The sequence below is a fragment of the Gordionus sp. m RMFG-2023 genome, chromosome 2 (assembly GCF_954871325.1).
Source record: "Gordionus sp. m RMFG-2023 chromosome 2, tfGorSpeb1-WG-v2, whole genome shotgun sequence".
Classification (NCBI taxonomy): Eukaryota; Metazoa; Nematomorpha; class Gordioida; order Chordodea; family Parachordodidae; genus Gordionus; species Gordionus sp. m RMFG-2023.
In genome coordinates this window covers 16971421-16991153 of record NC_088776.1, presented here as the reverse complement: position 1 = coordinate 16991153, position 19733 = coordinate 16971421, and the positions used below count along the sequence as shown (strand labels likewise).

The window sequence follows — 19733 nt, the reverse complement described above, 5'->3', positions numbered from 1 at the left end:
TTGTGAAGAACGTAACATAAACATATAACAAGAATGAATATTTACAAAAATTTATAAAACATTTAATGATGAGTTAATTATAATAATCAGGTTTTTTACCATAGAATAAGAAGGGAGACTATATTTTTAATTGGAGTTGAAATATTAATTTTCAGAGTATTTAAAATACATTCATTATAAGACAATCAAATTTTTTAAATAATTTATCATCAAACCTTTGCCGTTTCGGCGTACTTAACATTGTACCAAAACTAAATAACCCTAATTGGAGCTGATGAAGGTATTACAGTATTATATGTATAAAAAATTTCATTAATGGAAGGATAATAATTAAGCATTTATAATATATTTCGACTTAATATAATTTAAAACCTCCAGTTCAATATTATTTGTATTATTGAACTCAGTATCATTTGTTTCACTAAAAGAAAAATAATCAACGTTTGATCTTGATTATATACTCTGATACTACATTTAGGGCTTTTTTATTAAGATATTTTGAAATTATTTTTTTTATTATCCGACTCAATCGATAAGTTCTTAAAATATGGATGTGATTTTGATATCAAAGAAGCCACATTATATTCAAATCATATGAAAATATTTTCTTAAAATCTTTTGCCCATACCATCTTAGGCAGCTTTTAATAAAGGTAGACAATATTGTAAACTTGAATTTTTAAGATAACCTATGCCCCTTTTAACTACACATAAATAATATACTTTATTATGTTTAACAAAATTGTGTTTAATTTATCATTTTTTTGTTTTATACAGGTTTTACATCTAGCCTGTAAATTGTCTCTTATAACTTTTATTTTAAAAAAATTTCCAAATTTCAAGATTGGGATATAATTCAGGGGAATTTATTTCTATAAATAAATTTCACACCATGAGTGGTGATCATCCTACAAATTAAAAATATTGCATAAAATTGGTAATGATATTCTATCGAGGTACATTTATATATAAAATATAATCTATACTTATTTCGTTTTGGTGTTATTTTTTATCTTTCTACCTCAATACGAGTTGTTAATTTTACAGGTAAATTTTGTCAATATATTAAAATATGGCAGAAAAAAATATGGAAATTAATACAAGATTTTCGAATTTAATAAAATATATACTGTGATATGTAAAATTTTAAACATGAATATTAAAAAGAATCTGTATCTGTATCTTAAGTCAAGAAAATGAAAAAAAGATACAAGATTTTTTTCAGAATAAAGGATCTTAGATACAGATACAATTATCTTATTAGAAATGTCAAAAAGATACTGAGTACAAGATACAAAAGGATCTTGTATCTTGTATCTTAGATACAAGTATTAGCGGTACTGCCCAACTCTGAACTATAGAAATAATATGCATTTTTAGTTTTTTTGTGTTTGTATTTCTTATTAATAAATACGTTTTTTAAATAAAATGAATAACTTTTTTTAACATTAGCCATAATTAGTGTTGTTAAATGGCTCGTTTTGAGCCGATTTTTAAAAACGGCTAACTCAATATTTTGTCCAGAAAAATATTACGCAAGCCTCAAGAATTTGCTCATAGAAGGAATAAAGGTCTAGGCATATATTATCGAAATCTCGAGACTTAGGCAATATTTTTCTGGCTAAAATATTGAGTTAGCCGTTTTAAAAAATCGGCTCAAAATGAGCCGTTTAACAACACTAGCCATAATCATCATAAATTAAATAAATATATTTAGTTATTTATAAATTATTTCAATATAAGAGAAAGCGATATAATATAGACGACTAAACAGATGATTCTTGAAAAATAAGATGAACCCTGACACGGCCTATAACTTTCATACAATATCAATTTTTTTTTAACTCGTCTCAAAAAAGAGTGGTCATAATAAAAAATCTTTCCCTCATCGAGTGACCTAGCTCAAAACAGAAGGTATGTAAAAAATTGTATACTTTAAAAATTTTTCTCATGGAGTAAAAAAACACAACTCTGTAACAGAGTCTTAAAATTTTCACGCGATATGGTTGCGAGCAAAAATGGGTAAGGTGAAAATTTGAATTGGGAAAACATTTTCTCGTTCTCGGACTTTGAATTATAAACTTATTTTGGACGGGACTTGGATCTCGAAAAAAATTTAAATTATTTTGATTCCTAATGAATAAAGCGTAAATAATTGATTTCCTTCAAAATTTTGGGCATAGCGAACTTGTCACTTTGAAAAAAAATTCTCGGAAATACAAAATAAAAACCATTTTGCCTCTGTCTCTCCCATTCCCTATCATCCTTTAGCCCGAATATCACGATTAAAGGATAAATTTAAAAAATCAGGTGGAGCCGATTGACAAGAATTAGCCAAGAAAATATTTATTATACTGGTCTATTCAGCAAGCATTAAGCAAAATATTGAAACTGCCGACCACAATCAAGATGAAAGATCACGTCTTGATTTTATATTAAATTATTTATAAAATTTATACAAAAAATGCAATTAATTTTAATAAATGCTTAAATTACTGTAAAAGATAAATTTTAATAACTATTGATTCTTAAAAAATATGCTCAGTCTGTGGCTCACTAGTTGGCAGCCGACTCATAAAGTCGGAGTCTATTTTTCGACTAACTCGCGTCTTGGTTGACTCTTCTTAGCCACTTAACAACATTAATCTTGAGTTGATATCATGCAAATTTATTATAGATTTTGAATTTAAAATGAGTCTAGTATATATATTTATAACGTAACAAATAACACCCTCAAGTTATTTTGGAACAATTAGATTCACATAAATTAAGACTAACGGGAATTTTCATATTCTCAATATAATCAATGATCCAGATTGGTTCATTATAAATATAAGAATTATTATAACTTCATGACTAATTTTAGATCTTAAATCTTTAAAATGCGAGCCTATATAAGTATTCCACGCATAATAAAGTTTGAAACTAAAATTTTCACCAAATCATCAAATAATCAGAATGCATTTATTTAAAATATCAATTATATATCCACCATTTTTGATTTGTTATCTGACTTTTAGTTCTAATACCATTCAAGCTTGAAAAATAGAATTAGCAGCGGTTTTTATTTATTTGAAAATAGATTTGATAAATAGTAATCAAAAGTATCGTCAATATAACTATATACCAAAGTAATATTTTTTGGTTAAAATATTGGGCTAGCCTTTTTAAAAATAGAGCCGTTTACAACACTATTAGTTAATATATTATTTTTAGGATATGAGATAAAATATTAAAAACTTGTATAAAATCATTTTAGCATTTTGAAGAAAATAAATATATTATGCTGTGTTGCAACAATAATTTGTTAATATTTTTTTTTAACCAAAATAAATATATATCATAAGTATAAATTATTAAAAATTTGTTATAATATACTTCTTTCTGCTAAAAAGATTGGCTGTTTTTTATTGAGTTTTTTTTAGTGGATATAGAACAACATTTTTTGGGAAAATTATTTATTAATCAATTTCTTTTAAAAATTAATATAAATATTTACTAAAGTGACGTATTTCTGACTCCCCTGTTTACACAAAGTATAATTCGTAGTATTTCAATGTTTGAATTGAATTTTCGCGAATATTTATTTTTTAAATTGTTTTTTTTAAAACGTATATATAATAAAACATTTGAATATTTTTTTTTTAAAATTAATCTTTTTAAAAAAGTAATTAGCTAAAATAATATTGTTCATATCTTTTTTTAAAAAAAATAATATATTTATCTCTTATATAAAAGTTGTTTAACTTGATCTAAAAAAAAATTAAATAATTATTTACAAAAGCCAGAATAAAACTTTTTTTTAAAAAAAAAAATGATGACTCTCAAATTAAAAACAATGCCCAGGTCAATTATAATATTTAGTATAATAGTTTTTATCGTAGCTATATGCGTATTGGAATATTGCAACAAGTTATTGAGTTCATCAAATTATTATTCTCTTTACCCCAAATCCATACATTCGTCGATCTCAAGAAAACATCCGTTAAATCCTCCAGAACCAATCGTGCTTGATGCGCAAAATGAGAGAACAAAAATCATCCATAGACAAAAATGGAATTCTTATGTATCAAGTTCTCATTTAGCTGATATCGGTCAAATTTATCAAAAATGCGGTATATTCTTAACTCATTTTTTTTTGTAAAGTTAAAAAATAAAATAGATTCGTTTTGACACATTATATTATCTTAAAAAACAAAGGAAAATATCATTTTATAAATTTTAATTCACAATTATATTTCAAGGTTAGTGAATTTGATTTGATTCAAATGTTTTTTTTTGTAAAATAAAAAAATTTTGGATGAAAGGGAGGAAGGTGGTTGGGAGGGATCATTTACTAAAATCATATCAAAACCATTTCTCCTGCATAAAAAGCGTAACCTTCAATTATCTTCAAACTCACTAATTCACTTTTTTTACTAGTTTATTTATTAGTAAATACATAATATATCTTATTCATTTAGATGAAGCAACAAAAATGATAGTGGGGAAAATACTGTTAAATAATATAACAGATTCGGGAGAAGCAACCGTACGATTCTTGGCCAATATTACTTTGGGTATGATTATATATATATCAGCTAATAGAAGAGCACCTACAGGTGCGTAGATAGACTTTCATTTATTGGGGAGGGGTGGGATAATTATTTTCTTGATCTTTGTTGGGAAAGTGATTATATCAATTCTTTGCGCGAGTAAAAGTTTAGCTTAAACTACTCATTGACTCTATTAGCTTCATAGGCGATGAATTGAATGAGTTCACTAATTTTGTTGTTTCTTACCGTTGTTAGCAAATTGTTCCTTTGGCAACATCCCAAGACATGACCAAAATATTTAAAATTCTCCGACTACGTGATTAAGTTTAGAAATAAGATGCCAATCTTTGGCAAACTTCGGAATCTGTTAAATTAATCCATATTATTGTGGATCTTAATTAAATGCTTTATAGAAGGTATGGCACCAGAATTTCTTTCTCTTTTTAATAATTTTTTAGTGTTAATTTCGCAATTTGTACTAGTAGATGATAGTAATTTGGAAGCATCAAGTTAAATAAATTAAACGCTTTAAGTACATTGAATAAGACTTGGCCACTTATTTTTTTTAAAAGAAATTGGGCACACTTTTTAAATACCCCTAAAACCCTAGATATCTATAATAAAATAACATATCTCTTAAAATCTTAGAAAAAAGGTAAAGCGCTTCATTCATTTCTTGCAACCAGCATCTACATTGTAGGATATTCACTGGAGGCAAACTCCTCTCAAAAACCTATACCTACCCCCCCCCCTCCCAAATTTCTCCCCCACCTTCATTTCTTATATTATTAATTGCACGTTTTTAATTATAATGATATTCCCTTCGTATATTTTAAAAAGAATAAATTAAATTATCAATACTCAACAACCAATTATCAAAAAATTGTGAATGTAAAAGTTTTTTAGAACATGAATTAAATTAAAATTCCTATCATTTACAATAAATGCATTATTATAGCATATTGTTTGATATAAATATTAGTTTGTTAATAGAATGTCTAACCCTTTATATTTAAAAAGATAGCAGGAAATTATCCAGAAATAAGTTTTATTTGAAAATAATGACTATATATATAGTATTGGCCGATATTTAGCAATCTATTTATATTATAATAGGTCTGTACAATTCAATGTTTTGAATGAGAAAGCAATTAATTTCCACTCCAATTTAATTAATAATGATTAAGATTAAGAATGAGGACAGCTAATTAATTTATTAAAATATATAATTGCTAAATACTTTCGCTAACTCTAATAATTAAAATTTACACACTATAAAAATCCTTCAAATATAATATAATCAATTAACATTTTTATAAAAACAATCACGATAATTATGACACCCTTTCCCTTAATTAGGCTAAAATACTGGTTGTGTTAGCATCTTAAACTCATACTAATTGTCGAACTCCATTCTGAACTGCCAATACCGGATAGTTAGCTATACGATCGATTAATTTTAGCCTTTGGATCTTTCTGTGCTTCTGACGACCATTACTAAGAGATTGAGTTATCGCATATTTTGTCAAAGCAACTCCTAAATACTTATAATGTTCCATATTTTCTGTTTCTATTGATCTCTCATTAAACGATTTCGTTTTTTCTAGTCTCTAATGGTCTATGATAAACGCTAATGTCTTCTATAATCATAAAATATCTTGTCAAGATCATGATAAACGAAAAAGATCTCTGTAACGATAAAGTTCTATTGTAATGATACCTAACTCTGTAACGATACAGATCACTCATAACATTACCGATCCCTTCTAACGATGCCGATCTATTTTAGCTATAACGATCTATTGTACTATAATGATTTCTTAACGATAACTAATTGTACTGATATTTCTAGTCATGATAACAATCTCTTGTAACTAAAGCGACTAATTCTATACTCTTTATAATACGTTGCTTCTAACTATATCTTCTAAAATTTACTCTTCTTTTTTTACAACTATTTTCCCAGAATTGATTCTCTTGAAGTATATCTATGATCATTTCATTAATCTCTTCTCCTCTTTTTTAAAAATTTCCTATTTCGAGTAGTTATGAAGTTTTAGGCCCCATGTGTAAAATTCGAAGTTTTGAATGAGAAAGAAACTCATTCCCACTCTATATTCAATTACTAATTATTAAGATCAAGAATTGAAGATAACAATTTAATTTATTAAAATATATAGTTCCTCAATTAAAAATAATAAAACTATAACTGTTCCTACCCCTCCCCTTACCCCCACGCTCATGTAGACGCTGCTTGCAACGCATTTAATTAGGGTATTCAATAATATTCATAATCTTCTCTAAGGAGTTAGCCTTGAAATTTATAATGATGTATTATTAATATAATTAGTAGTCAATTAGAAAATTAATATTAAGGATAGGTGGCAAATAAATGGTTTCATGTCAATTTAGCGAAATTTTTATCGCGAAGTGATTTTATAGCGAATCCAGGTTAATGAATACTATTTCGAATTTTTTATAGCAAAACTTCTATCGCAAAACCTTTAAAGCGAATACATAACTACAAAATTTTATAGCGAACTTATCTCGAAACTTAAATTGCGACAATATAGCGAGAATTATTTCGCGAAAAAAATATCGCGAAGATATTATAGAAAATTTAATATAGCGATAATTGCTAATAATGACTAATTATTTTTAAACATTAATTTTTTAATTATATTAATTGAATAATATTTTAATAAAAAATAGGTGCAAGATTGATTTAATGATATAGTTTGTAATTTTTATTTAACCTTAATAAATATATATAATGATTAATGAACCTAGATTTGGTTTATAAAATTTGTTATTGAAATATACTTTTTTGCGATCCTGTCTTATGATTTTCTTCGAAGTTCTTATTTTATATGAATCGCGCACAAGGAACTCAGCTTTATTATTATATTAATCATTGAGTTTATTTGTTAAATCTTGATCCTTACTAGCGAAATTGATATCCGGGTTGCATTAATATTTATAGTCTTATGACTTAATATTTATAAATTCATCAATCAGGCCAGGGTTGGAAAGTAGGTCAATTAACCGGTCAAATTTAGTCATTTGACTGGTCAATTGAACGGAGGAGTATTTAACCTGGTCAAATACGGTCAAATATTCTAAAAAATCTGAAGATAAAAATATGTTTGAAAAACGATAAAAACGATATAAACACATGTGATCACAATGCTATTGAGTCCATAATATTAAGAGGAGCATTTTATTAATAGTGAATTTAATGAAGTATGTGATATAATACAAAAATTAGGCGTACAAGGTGGCGATGATCAAAATATTTCAAGTGATATCATAAATTTCAGAAGTGAAAGCGGCATGTTTAATAGAAAATTATAGAGAAAGATTCCAACCTCAAGCATTGGAATGAGCTTTGATCACCATGGCTATTAAGAGAAGTGACAATTTACTAACAATTCCTAGTTCTACTTCTTTCAGAAAGAAATTGGTCAATTATCTTACTAAAAGAGAAATCGATTGAAGATTTCGACAACAAGAAAATTGATCAAAAAATATTAAAGAAAATGATGTTATTGAATATGGGGAAAAATATTTATTTAAATTTGACCTTATTTGACCGGTCAAATACACAACACTGGTTTTGACAGTCACTAACCAAAAACAGAGTAGCTAAATAAAAACTATAACATTACTATTTAGAGTGTCAATTTTGAATGGCAATTCAAAAATAAATTACATCCAAGTGAAATAAGGGATTTCCCTAATAACTATTCTAATTCTTGAACCTTATTATTTTACGATCTTTATCGATATCGTTTTATCTTTTCTGTTTACTTAAATATAATATTTAGTTATTTAAAAAAAATTTAATAGAAATCGGAATCATAATTAAGATATAGCCGTATGAACGAGGTTTGCCAAACTTTGGACAAGCATTAATTCTGAAGCTTTAAGCCAACATGTATTGCTTCATAACAAAACAATACATGTCGGTTGGTGCTTCAACATATATTATTTTTTCCCCCATCTCAGAATTAAAACTATTTAAAGCAATTTTTGCCTAATTCCCAAAAGATGATTTTGCTAAGTAAAAATTTTAACTTTCTCAGAATTTTCACTATTTTTTTATTTTTAAGTGCATAAACATGATTTTTTTAGTTTTAAAATTAATCATTACTCTATGCAAGTTTAGTCATGAAGGGTGGGAGGGGGGAGGTAAACTCTATTTTTTTTTATCTAGACAAGGGTATCAAATGAAAGTCAATAAAATGACTTTGATTGTTATTAAAATTGCCCATCACTCTATCTATGACCTCGGGTCTAGGTTTGGAGAGATTTAAATATTTTTTATAAGAAATATCGGGCAGGGACATCCAGAGTATCAAACCGTTAAGCATAACGGTTCGGTTCGTTCCGGTTTTTAGTTTAAAATTTTATAAAGGTTTTGTTCCATTTCGGTTTTTTAAAAAAAATTTCATATCGGTTCGGTTTATAATTTATAACGGTTCTTTTCGGTTTGTTCCGGTTTTTATAAATTTGATTTTAAAAAAAATTAATCATTAACCATGTATATATTAATTTTAGAGAAAAATCTTTTTAATTTATAATTTCTTTTAATTTAACAATGATAATCTTATAGATATTTTTATTAAACTTAGTAAATATAAATACAAATTAAATTTTTTTTATTTCATAAATAAGATAAAAACAAACATGCCTAAAATGATAAATAAAATAACGCATAAATATAATAAAATGCATACTATTTATGTTTAAAAAGAGAATTAGAATGGATAACTAACATATTTTCTAATATTTCAGGATTTTATTTAGTTCTCTGCGCAGAGAGTATAAACTTAAGGCTAGAAAATGCTCTTTACCTGCGTAGCTGGAACTGCTAGCAGAGTGCTTATAAAGTTCTGGCATACTATTATTTACATTTTCCCAATAATTCAAAAGATTGGTATCTTTTTCTAATCTCTCTATATTATCAAATGACCGATTTATATATTCTATTTTTATACATTTATTATAATTTTCTATTTGAGAATTATTCTTATTAAAACTTTCATGCGACTTTAATAAATCTTCAAAATCATGATCTAAATTATCTTTCGAATGCGAACACGTAGGCATAGTATTTAGAATTTCAATATTCTGATTAATTAGACTTTGTATCAAGTTCCAAGTTTTACAAAGATGTTTTCTGGCGATCTCTCTTTCTTCAAATGTTAAAAATATTATTTTAATAATAAATAATTTATAATGACTTAAATGAATATTAGAATTCTGAATTTAAAAAAATAATATGATTATAAATAAAAAATTATTATATCATTAAAATATTGCTGACCATTTAATTTATTGTCATTTAAATTTTATGATCCAAGTTTTTATAATGAGATATAAAATAAACCATATTATATAAAAATGAATGTAAAAAGTACTTGATTTCTATTAGATGTTAGTTATTAATAGTAGAATTATTTAATTTTTTCCTAAATTATTAGCAAGTATTATTTTAGAAGTTTATTAATAACTTATATATATAAACTTGTTAATTTAGCCAAGAATAATTATGTGTGATTTTAAGATATCTTATCTAATTAACAGATAATTTGCCTAATCTCTAATAAATTAAGTATTTAAAGAAAAAAACAATAAACTTGATAATTGATATATAATGTTGATAATATAAAAATATTTAATTTGAAAAGAAATCACCAATTTAAAAAATGCCCCAAGGAAAATTAAAATTTCAAATTTAGGTTAATAATTTAAATTAATTATTTTTTAAAACCGTTTTGAACCGGTTTAAATCGGTTCAAAATATTTATAACGGTTCGGTTCGCTCTTTTAATATTTTCTTTATAACGGCTCGGTTAAGGTTACGGTTCAGAAAATCATAACGGTTTATTCCGGTTTGGCGGTTCGGTTCGAAACCCTGGGGACATCAAATGAAAGCGAATAAAAATATTTTTCTAATGCTATTATCTAAAAGGTTCCTAATTCTAGCTAATTGATAGGAACATTGGGAGAGGGGGGATGTAAAATCCTATTCTGAAAAATCTCGATAAGAGTATTAAATTAAAGCTGATTAAATTTTTTATTTAATTCAGTTATAGACACGTTGTTTCAAGCCTGAGTTTGGTTGGAGGGACGGGAAGGTTAAAATATTAATAACATAATATTTCCGGTTTTAAATGAAAGTTAATAAAGGGATAGGTTTACATTGTTACTCGTCATCTCAATTAAAATAAATATAATATTTTGATATGGGTTCTTATTATTTAAATTATTTTAAAATAAAATAAAAAATAGCTATACTAAAAAAAAATTAACAAATAATTAATCTATTATTATTTAAATTGACATATTTAAAAAATTATAACTATTAAAAAAAGTATTACCTAAATTTTTTTAAAATATTTTTACTCGTCTGGCTTGTGCCATTCCCTATGTCATAAATTATAAATATTTTCGCCATTCTTTCCTCTTTATTTCGGTTTGAAGTATGTTATCAAGCAAAAATAAGGAGATCTTAAATTTTAAAAATTATTTGTTCCGCCTGGATAAAGTTATCTCAAAACTATTACAGATGCCTTGACCATGATATATTTAAATGTCCCATACGACTTACAAAAAAATGGTAATATAAAAGATAATAAAGAAAAACATAATCCCGAAAATCCAATCGAAATGGAAACCAAGAAAATTATTAATTTAATTAAGAATGAAGCTTTGAATAATACTATGGAAACTCCAAACTTTATTGTGGCGAAGTACGTATCTCAATTAAGTGATTTCATATCAATGGCACCACCTTCACCGAATCTTATGAAGTGTAATTTAACGAACACGGTGTTCAAATAGTTTTGCACCTCCGAATCCTAGCAGCCTTATCGAGCTGGTAATTCCGCATGAATATACAATTACAGACAAGTATTAAGATTTCAAAGACTTTCTATAAATTTTTTGAAAAAGTATAACTATAAATCCTAAATTTTATTACGATAAGAGCTACCCGATAAGAAACCCTATTTTCTAGATTATTTATTTATCATATGTACTAGGTTCACGACCGTGTCGGAACAAGAAAAAATTAACTTCTTAGTTTTAGGCGAACATTGGTTTTCTTATGGCACATTTAAATCGTCGTCACCTTTATTTACACAAATTTATACAATCCATCATGGGATTAAAGTAATGTTTTACCTCATTGACCAATAAAAAGGATTATAAAAATATAATTACGATTATAGGTGACAACTTTATATGCACACAAAAAAAAATTATGACGGATTTCGAAATACCAGTGTAATCTGTAAAGTGTTTCCAAGTTCACACAAATGTTGTTATTTTTATTTTAGCCAATTCTTTTGGATAAACATGCAAATATCGCGAATTTAATTTACAACTTAGAAAGATGGTTTGCTTGGCATTTGTGCCATCATTAATTGAAATATTTGAATTACTAATAAACTTCGTTTTTTATTCTAACAATCAATTGTTACTCCAGCCTCTTATTGACTTTTGAAAAAACTTACATTGGTAAAACATTTGAGAGGCAGGCTACCTGCTCTGTTTGATATTGAACTATGGAACTTTTACCAATCACCTCTGAACGGAGAAGTGAAAACTAACAACGCCGTCGAAGAGTGGAATAGATGCTTCAGTTTCCTCCTACCTAACAAGCCCCATCTAAACATGTGGAAATTTATAACAAATATCTATATTATATCTATTATTTTAAAATAATTTAAAACGTATAAAAAATTACTAATTAACTTTATAATTTATGTTTTAGACATAAAAAAACAATAGGGGGTTGACAGAGTTAAAAATTGCTCAATATAATTCTGGGGAAACACCCCGAGAAAAAAATATCGAAATCCGAATAACAAGAATTGTTTCTAATTTCGAAAATCGATCAAGATTAGATTATCATTGAAATTTTTTAAATTCTTATCTGCAATAATAAAATTTTGTTTGTTTTTATATAGTCTGAAATTTTTTATATTCGCATTATTTATTTGTGACAAAAAATATTATTAGGAATTTAAGATTTGTTTGGTTAGATTCATTTACCAAGATACAGGTTTTATAAGGGAATTTACAAAAGACCCAGTCTTTCCCTACCACATCAATCCCACGATTAATATTTCAAAAATAACTTCTTTCGTTAGGCATTATAAAATTATATTTTAAACATTCGTATTCCTAGCCCTTGAGTCATATAGTTGTTTTCCCTTAAAAATGTCATCAATTTTGATGAGTAACATTATTAGTAAAATTTTATTATGAAATAATTCTCAAGGATTACACTATACAATAAGGGCAAAGTTTAAAACGAGGAAATTAAATTTTTCTTTACATTAAAGCATGTAAAATTTTTCTATAATTGTGGTATTTTTGTCCTATGTCTTTTTTTTTGTGTGGTTATTTTTACCAGTTTTGTCAGGAGAATTTTGGTCCGCATCTTTTTGCCCAAATCATTTTTGTCAGTGATTCCTTTAAATCTATAATTACACCTCTGTTTTATATTTAACAAATAAACTTTATTGGTTAAACTATTTGATATGGCTATGCTCTTCTCTTTCGTTCACATATTTAGTAAAACAAAATCATTTTTAAAAAAAAATTTTTATTATGAAATTTATTTTGTAAGGATATTTATTAACTATATAAATTAAATATCAAAAAATATGGCCTAAAGGGATCTAATAAAAAAAGATAATACTTTGCCTTACCATTTCCTATTTTAACCTTTACAAGAAAAAGACAGTGAAGAATATAATATACTATAACAATGTTGATATCAACTCTCAAAACTTTTAACCTCCTTCTACCAAATCGAAATAATAAAAAAAGGACGAAAATTCAAATAAAAATACCATTCATCCAACTCTAATTTTATTCAAATACTGATAATCACTTCATATACATCATTTGTTTTTGTTATTTTTTTTTTAACATTTCTATTTTTTTGACTATTAAATATTAAATAATGCGCAATCCCAAAATAAATTTCTGTCCTGCGAAGAATAACGCTACATCCCGCGAAATTAAAAAAATAAAAAATCCCGCTAAATAGTCATAAATTTTAAAATTTTTATAAAAACTAGTTTATTTAAGAAATTTACGTAAGAAATTTTTTATAGACATTTTGATTTTCTCTAAAACATATAATTTTAAAATCATCCTTCGAAGACAAATAAACAGAAGCATATTAAGGCTTTATTTTAATTGTATGAGGTTTTAGATGAAATAATTAAAATGCTTAAATCCAATGTAATTATAATCAATTTGTTGATATGATAAACATTACCATATCAGTTTGAATTTTACATTGCAAATGTAAAATCGTTGTTAAATAAGTGTTCTGACCAGTGGCGTAGACAAGGGGAAGGGCTGAAACCTCTCCCTGGAAAATATGATTAGGTAAAATTTTTGTTTTCATAATACTTTTATATTAATATCTAGATAAAAATCCTCCATAATTTTCTAAAAAAATAATCTCAGAAAATTCTTATTTAAGTACGTAAAAAAACTTACAAATTTAGGAATGAACAATAAATATACTATTATTTTATTTTATAATATAATTTTCACATTTTTACAAATTATTAAAAATACGTAACGCTTCTCGGAGCGGTAAACACTTAGTATTACTTTACTAAACAATAGCTCAACCTAGTAGCCTGATGAAAAAAAAGCTATTCTAATAGTTTTAAATTTTACCATAACCAATCCAACTTATTTTGATATAACATTTCCGATGCCACAAGTTAATGAGTATCAAAGATATAGATAATGTTGTTAAATGACTCGCTTTATGTCATTTGTCGGAAAAATTTCCAAGCTTAGTTAATTTACTTTTGGCTAAAATATCGAGTTAGCCTTTTTTAAAAATCCTCATATTTTGAAATTAGGTTAAAAAGTTGATTTTATAAATGATGACAGTAATATATTTTTCTAGATATTTCATTTAATTTTTTTTATTATAATTGCTTTCCTTAGATTTTTTGTTCAATCTTAAATTTTGATACAAATTTTAGTAATGCTAATAACTTTTTGGTTTATACTTAAAGGCGTGCTATCTTTATTTCGCAATATAACTAGATTTTGTTTTTTGACTGGAAAAACTGATTGATGGATTAGTATGGAATTTATGGATTGAACTCACCCAAAAATATCCAGTGCTTCTATAATGTTTGTTTACGCATGTTACTAATCTTGGTAATTTTATCTTATTTTGCCATTAATGCTTAAAATATCTACCAAACGAATTGTAGATCAATGTAATAATTTTAACTAATTATTAACGTAAGTTCCAGATTTAATGATATATTTTATTTGGCTTAAAATACCTTTTTGTGTGTGAAAAAATTGACTGAAGAATTATTAAATATTAACGTCAACTAGGTTTCCATTCAATCATGCATGCCAAATTTGACCATTTTTTCTTATTTTCCTAATAATCTTTTTCTTTATGCTGTCTATTAAATGGATTAAAAATTTAATTAACATGGAACATCGATAAAATTTTCGGAATAAATGATTTCGTCGCTTAAATCATTAGTCTGCCAAAATTTTGTAAGCACTCTATTAATACTAAAAAGCAAGAAATGTTGACATACAATTATTTCTTAGAACTATTCAGCCGCTAAATTTAAAGCCGATGATATTAAGATATATAAATCCTGGCTACGCCATTGGTTCTGATAAACAAAGTTGAGACATATAAAGAAATAACTCAGCTCAGAATTATCAAACCATCATTCATATTGAAAAAAGAGATGATTTTAATGATTATAAATATAAATATCTTAAAGCTATGATATTTGAACGATACAATCAAGTTCAAATATTTTGAAAGAATTGTATAAAAATGTAAATATAAACCTAAAAAGATATATTTTTAATTCTACATTCAAATGCTGTCTCATGACTGGGTGAAAAAATTGTTCTTCGGTCTCATTTGATCTATTAGAGGCCGAATTAATAGTAAAGCAGAATTTTGACATGAATGCGAAGAGTTATTTAATTTTTATATATTTTGACTTTATAAATATGCATATATTCAAATAAAGATTTATAAGTTTGTAATTTAGCAAAAGAATTCACCAATATTTAGAAATAAAATGTGAGTGCGTTTGTCAAGCTTAATTCCGCTTTTTATCATTTTGATCGTTGAAAATTCCACCTCACTTTTGTAATATGTATGCCTATTCCTAAACCTAAAATTTTTACAATTTACAAAATGAGAAAATTGAATAGGTTACCTATTTAACCTCAGAACTAAAATAATAGGGACTTTTTATAATTATTTTTTATTATCCTTCTCAAATACTCTTGTCAAAATTTAGAAAATGCTTTTAACGCCCCCCCCCCCGTCGTGATCTAGATATGATTACTAGTGTGACGATTTAGAGCTCAATTTTTTAAATTATCTTTCATTTGATATTGATGCCTATATAGAACTCTATGATAAAAGATATTTATAGGTCTATCTCCCTATCCAACAAAAAAATGTGTAAAATATGTAAGAGTAAATAAATAAGCAATTATCCCATTTTGCCCCTGTTTCCCGATATTGGAACATCTTTATTTTCTTGATTTGAAACATTTTCTATTTATATTTATTTTCAAAAAATCCTGATATATTTTAATTCCATTTTAGTATAAAAAATGAGTAAAAGTGATTACAAATTTAATGTTGTTAAAAGGCTCGATTTGAGCCATTTTTTAAAAATGGCTAACTCAATATTTTATCAAGAAAAATATTACGCGAGCCTGAAGATTTTGGTCATAGGTGGCACAAAGGTTTGGTCATCTATTAGCAAAATCTCGATGCTTAGTCAATATTTTCCTGGCTAAAAAAATTAAGCCGCTTAACATCACTATACAAATTGAGTGGAAGCGTTTAGCATTGTTTTTCCCCAAAACGATGTTAATTATTGAACAGGTATTATTTTTAAAAAATGGCAAAAAATTTTCCTTTATTTAAAAATTGTTTTATATTTTCTAGTTAGACTATACTATAGAATTTTCTTTTTCATATTCAATTGTGTTAAAATTTAATCATTCATGGTCCTACATTGGAAAACCGGAAACTCAAACAAGTATAATATAAATTATAAAATTTTTTACAAAACTGTTAATTATTTATAAAGTATAAATCTTATAATTATCTATATAATATTTATATAGCTACAATTGGAGAATAAAGATAAGATTATCAAGCACAGTGGCGTAGCTAAGAATTTTCCTTAGAGGGGGTCCATACAGATAAAATCCTGGGGGCTTCGCCCCCAGGCCCCCTTTATGCCCGGCCTTCGGCCGGGTTTATCTTAAAAATCATAACCACATCTTCGACAATATATATAAATATTTTTAAATGCATGAATAATGTTATTATAATTTAGTAGATTATTCTCAATGACTTTATAATAATACTACCCAGAATAAATTCAATAGTAATATAATATCCTTTCACAAACATCAAAACCAGAAAAATATAAATATTAATGGTATTTATTTGATACAAAGTCACTTTTAAGTCTTTTAACGTATAATCTAAAAAAAATTTGCTCTGGGAGGGGTCCAAACCCGAAAACCACCCCCGTAACTACGCCACTGATCAAGCAGTATTAATTTTCTATAAACTATCTCGTGATAAGAATCAAAGTAAGGAATAAGGATTGTAGAGATGAAGATGAAGGTTGTATAATAAATAATATTAGTGGTAGAAAGTTATAATCTTAGACAACCATGGAATCACATAGAGAAAGAGTTTTTATTAATGAAATATGTGAAATCAGAAAAATTAAAAAACTAAAACAACTGAAGAGTAAATAATTTATTCCAATAAAATCACATAGAGAAAGAGTTTTTTTTTATTAATGAAATATGTGAAATCAGCAAAAATAAAGTACTAAAACAACTGAAGATCAAAAAATTTATTCCAATAATTTATTCTTCATAGCCATTACAAATTTATCTGATAATGAATATTTTGAAATTATTTTTGCTTAATCATAACTTTGCAGTTATTTCTATTTATTGAAATGCGGAAAGAAGAAAAAGGGGATGTCAAAATATTCAAAAGAAATAGTTACTATTATATCAGGAAGTTATATCGATGTGCATTATATAAAAATTATAATTGGGAGGCATATAAAAAAATGTGGCATGAATCTCTTAAATTTTTTAAATAAGTATATCATATTAGACATTATATATAATTTACATTTCTATTTTTACCTCTGGGTTCCGATTAAGGAACAACAATTTTCTAGATAAACAATTTTTTTAAATGAGATTCCCATTTATGATTTACACAACATTTAGAAGAATCTTTAAAAAATATTAACTCGGAAAATTTAATAAAAATATTAACTCATAAAAATTTAATAAAAAATTTCCTAGAAAATTAAAAATAATTATTAGCAAAATCTTTTTTGATTTTAAAAAATAATCTGAGAAAATCAGTAAAAATTCCTAGCTTTCCGTATTTTTTTTTTATCTTGATTGGAAAATTCTAAGCTTTTCAGAATATTTGTTAAAATTTGCTTTTAATGACATAAAGCTCATTTTAAAAATTTAGGTGGGGGTAGGGAACTTAAATCAAATCCCCTCCGTACTTATAACCATGAGTGAGAGAAAGGCTAATTTCTTTCTATCACATCATATTTAAAACATTTCGCGTTTATAATTTAAGGAACTTTGCTAGGTAAATTGATATTCAATATGTTGTTTTAATTTAAATAAATGAATCGCAATATATAAACTGTTTTGTGGTCATGTGCTCGCTATAATGATTTCGCACAAATACATTCGCAGTAGAAAATTCGCTATAAAAGGTTCGCGATAATTCGCAAAGATGTATTTGCTCTAAAGTATTCGCGGTTAAGGTTTAGCGATATTGTCTTCGCTATAAATGTTATGCAGGAAAAAATTTGCAGAATTGGTTTTGCGATATTACCTTCACTAAAATAATCTTCACGATAAACGATATTCGTGATAAAGGTTTCGCGAAAAATGTTTCACTGAATTTACCTGATACGGTTATAAATCACCTGATTTTTATATTTTCTTTACATGTATTCTTGTAATTCTGGTCCCGATAATAGTCTATTTTGCAAATCAAATAATTTTTGTCAATAAAGTTAAAATTGACCTTACAGATTGGTTATTTGTGACTTGATTAAAAGATGATAATAGACTCGTTCGGGGTTTAAAAAAGTGTTATATAGGTCCGGTTCTACTATGATCAATTAAAAAAAAATATATAATTTGACAGATCAGAAAATTACGGGTGGAAATGTGGAGGTCAAAAAATTTGAAAATGAAAACTATGAAACTTCGTCTATATCTCTGTGTTCCCCGGAAGGGCCATTTACATGTCCATCGAACAATTCTTTCATTAGGTTAGAGTGGAAATACAATGATACTATTCTGAATTCGGTATGTATTTACTAATTTTAAATTTGGCTATTACTTTTAACAAAAATAGCCTTTTTGATAATATTAAAGTTTTCAAGTTTGTAAATATTAAATCGATTTTCAGGAATTTTTTTCTTCCCATTCATGATTAAAACAGTCGATTAGAAGGGGTGGGAGGGTAGTGCTATACTCAACATTTTATCAGAAATATTCCAATTTTTTATTTATATAGGAATGCGATTTCTATTTTTTATATGGAAATATTTATGCTGAAATTTAGGAATTTATAATAATAATATAAATGTTTTTTAATTATAAAAGAAGTCTCGCATTGTTTATTGTAAGATGTTAGGATGAAATATCCATTAAAATATTAAACTACTTACTCAATCTAATTTACTATTTAAAAGACAAGCTCTTACTAGATTTTTAAAACTCATTCCCCACATTTTATGTTTAGATGAATCTAGTTAATTATTTTCTTTGCTTTATTATGATTAGATCGCATTTTATCTATATACATATATCTTGTTCACGATGTTGCTCTTTATAAATTTATAATTACAAATAATTTTCGAGATATATTGGATAGTATAATCTAAATTTATTTCTATTATTTTTAAAAAGATCACTTATCAATATCTAGGCAGAATGCTGGATTCACTTAATACGACTATTTTGTGTTTTGACTTCAAGATAAATAATTATATAAACTAATAAGGCTGAAGATGATCATCCTTTACGAAATGCGAATCCATTTTTGTATGTATTTATT

At 26.1% G+C, this 19733-nt stretch overlaps 1 protein-coding gene across 1 annotated transcript; it reads left to right on the top strand.

Moving 5' to 3' along the window:
- Positions 1 to 3774: 3774 nt before the first annotated feature.
- On the top strand, positions 3775 to 19733 carry LOC135924830 (uncharacterized). The gene is made up of 4 exons (XM_065459951.1): positions 3775 to 4114; positions 4463 to 4558; positions 18816 to 18979; positions 19586 to 19733. The coding sequence occupies exons 1-4, from the start codon at positions 3814 to 3816 to the stop codon at positions 19673 to 19675; spliced, it is 651 nt and encodes a 216-aa protein (XP_065316023.1). The 5' UTR covers positions 3775 to 3813; the 3' UTR covers positions 19676 to 19733.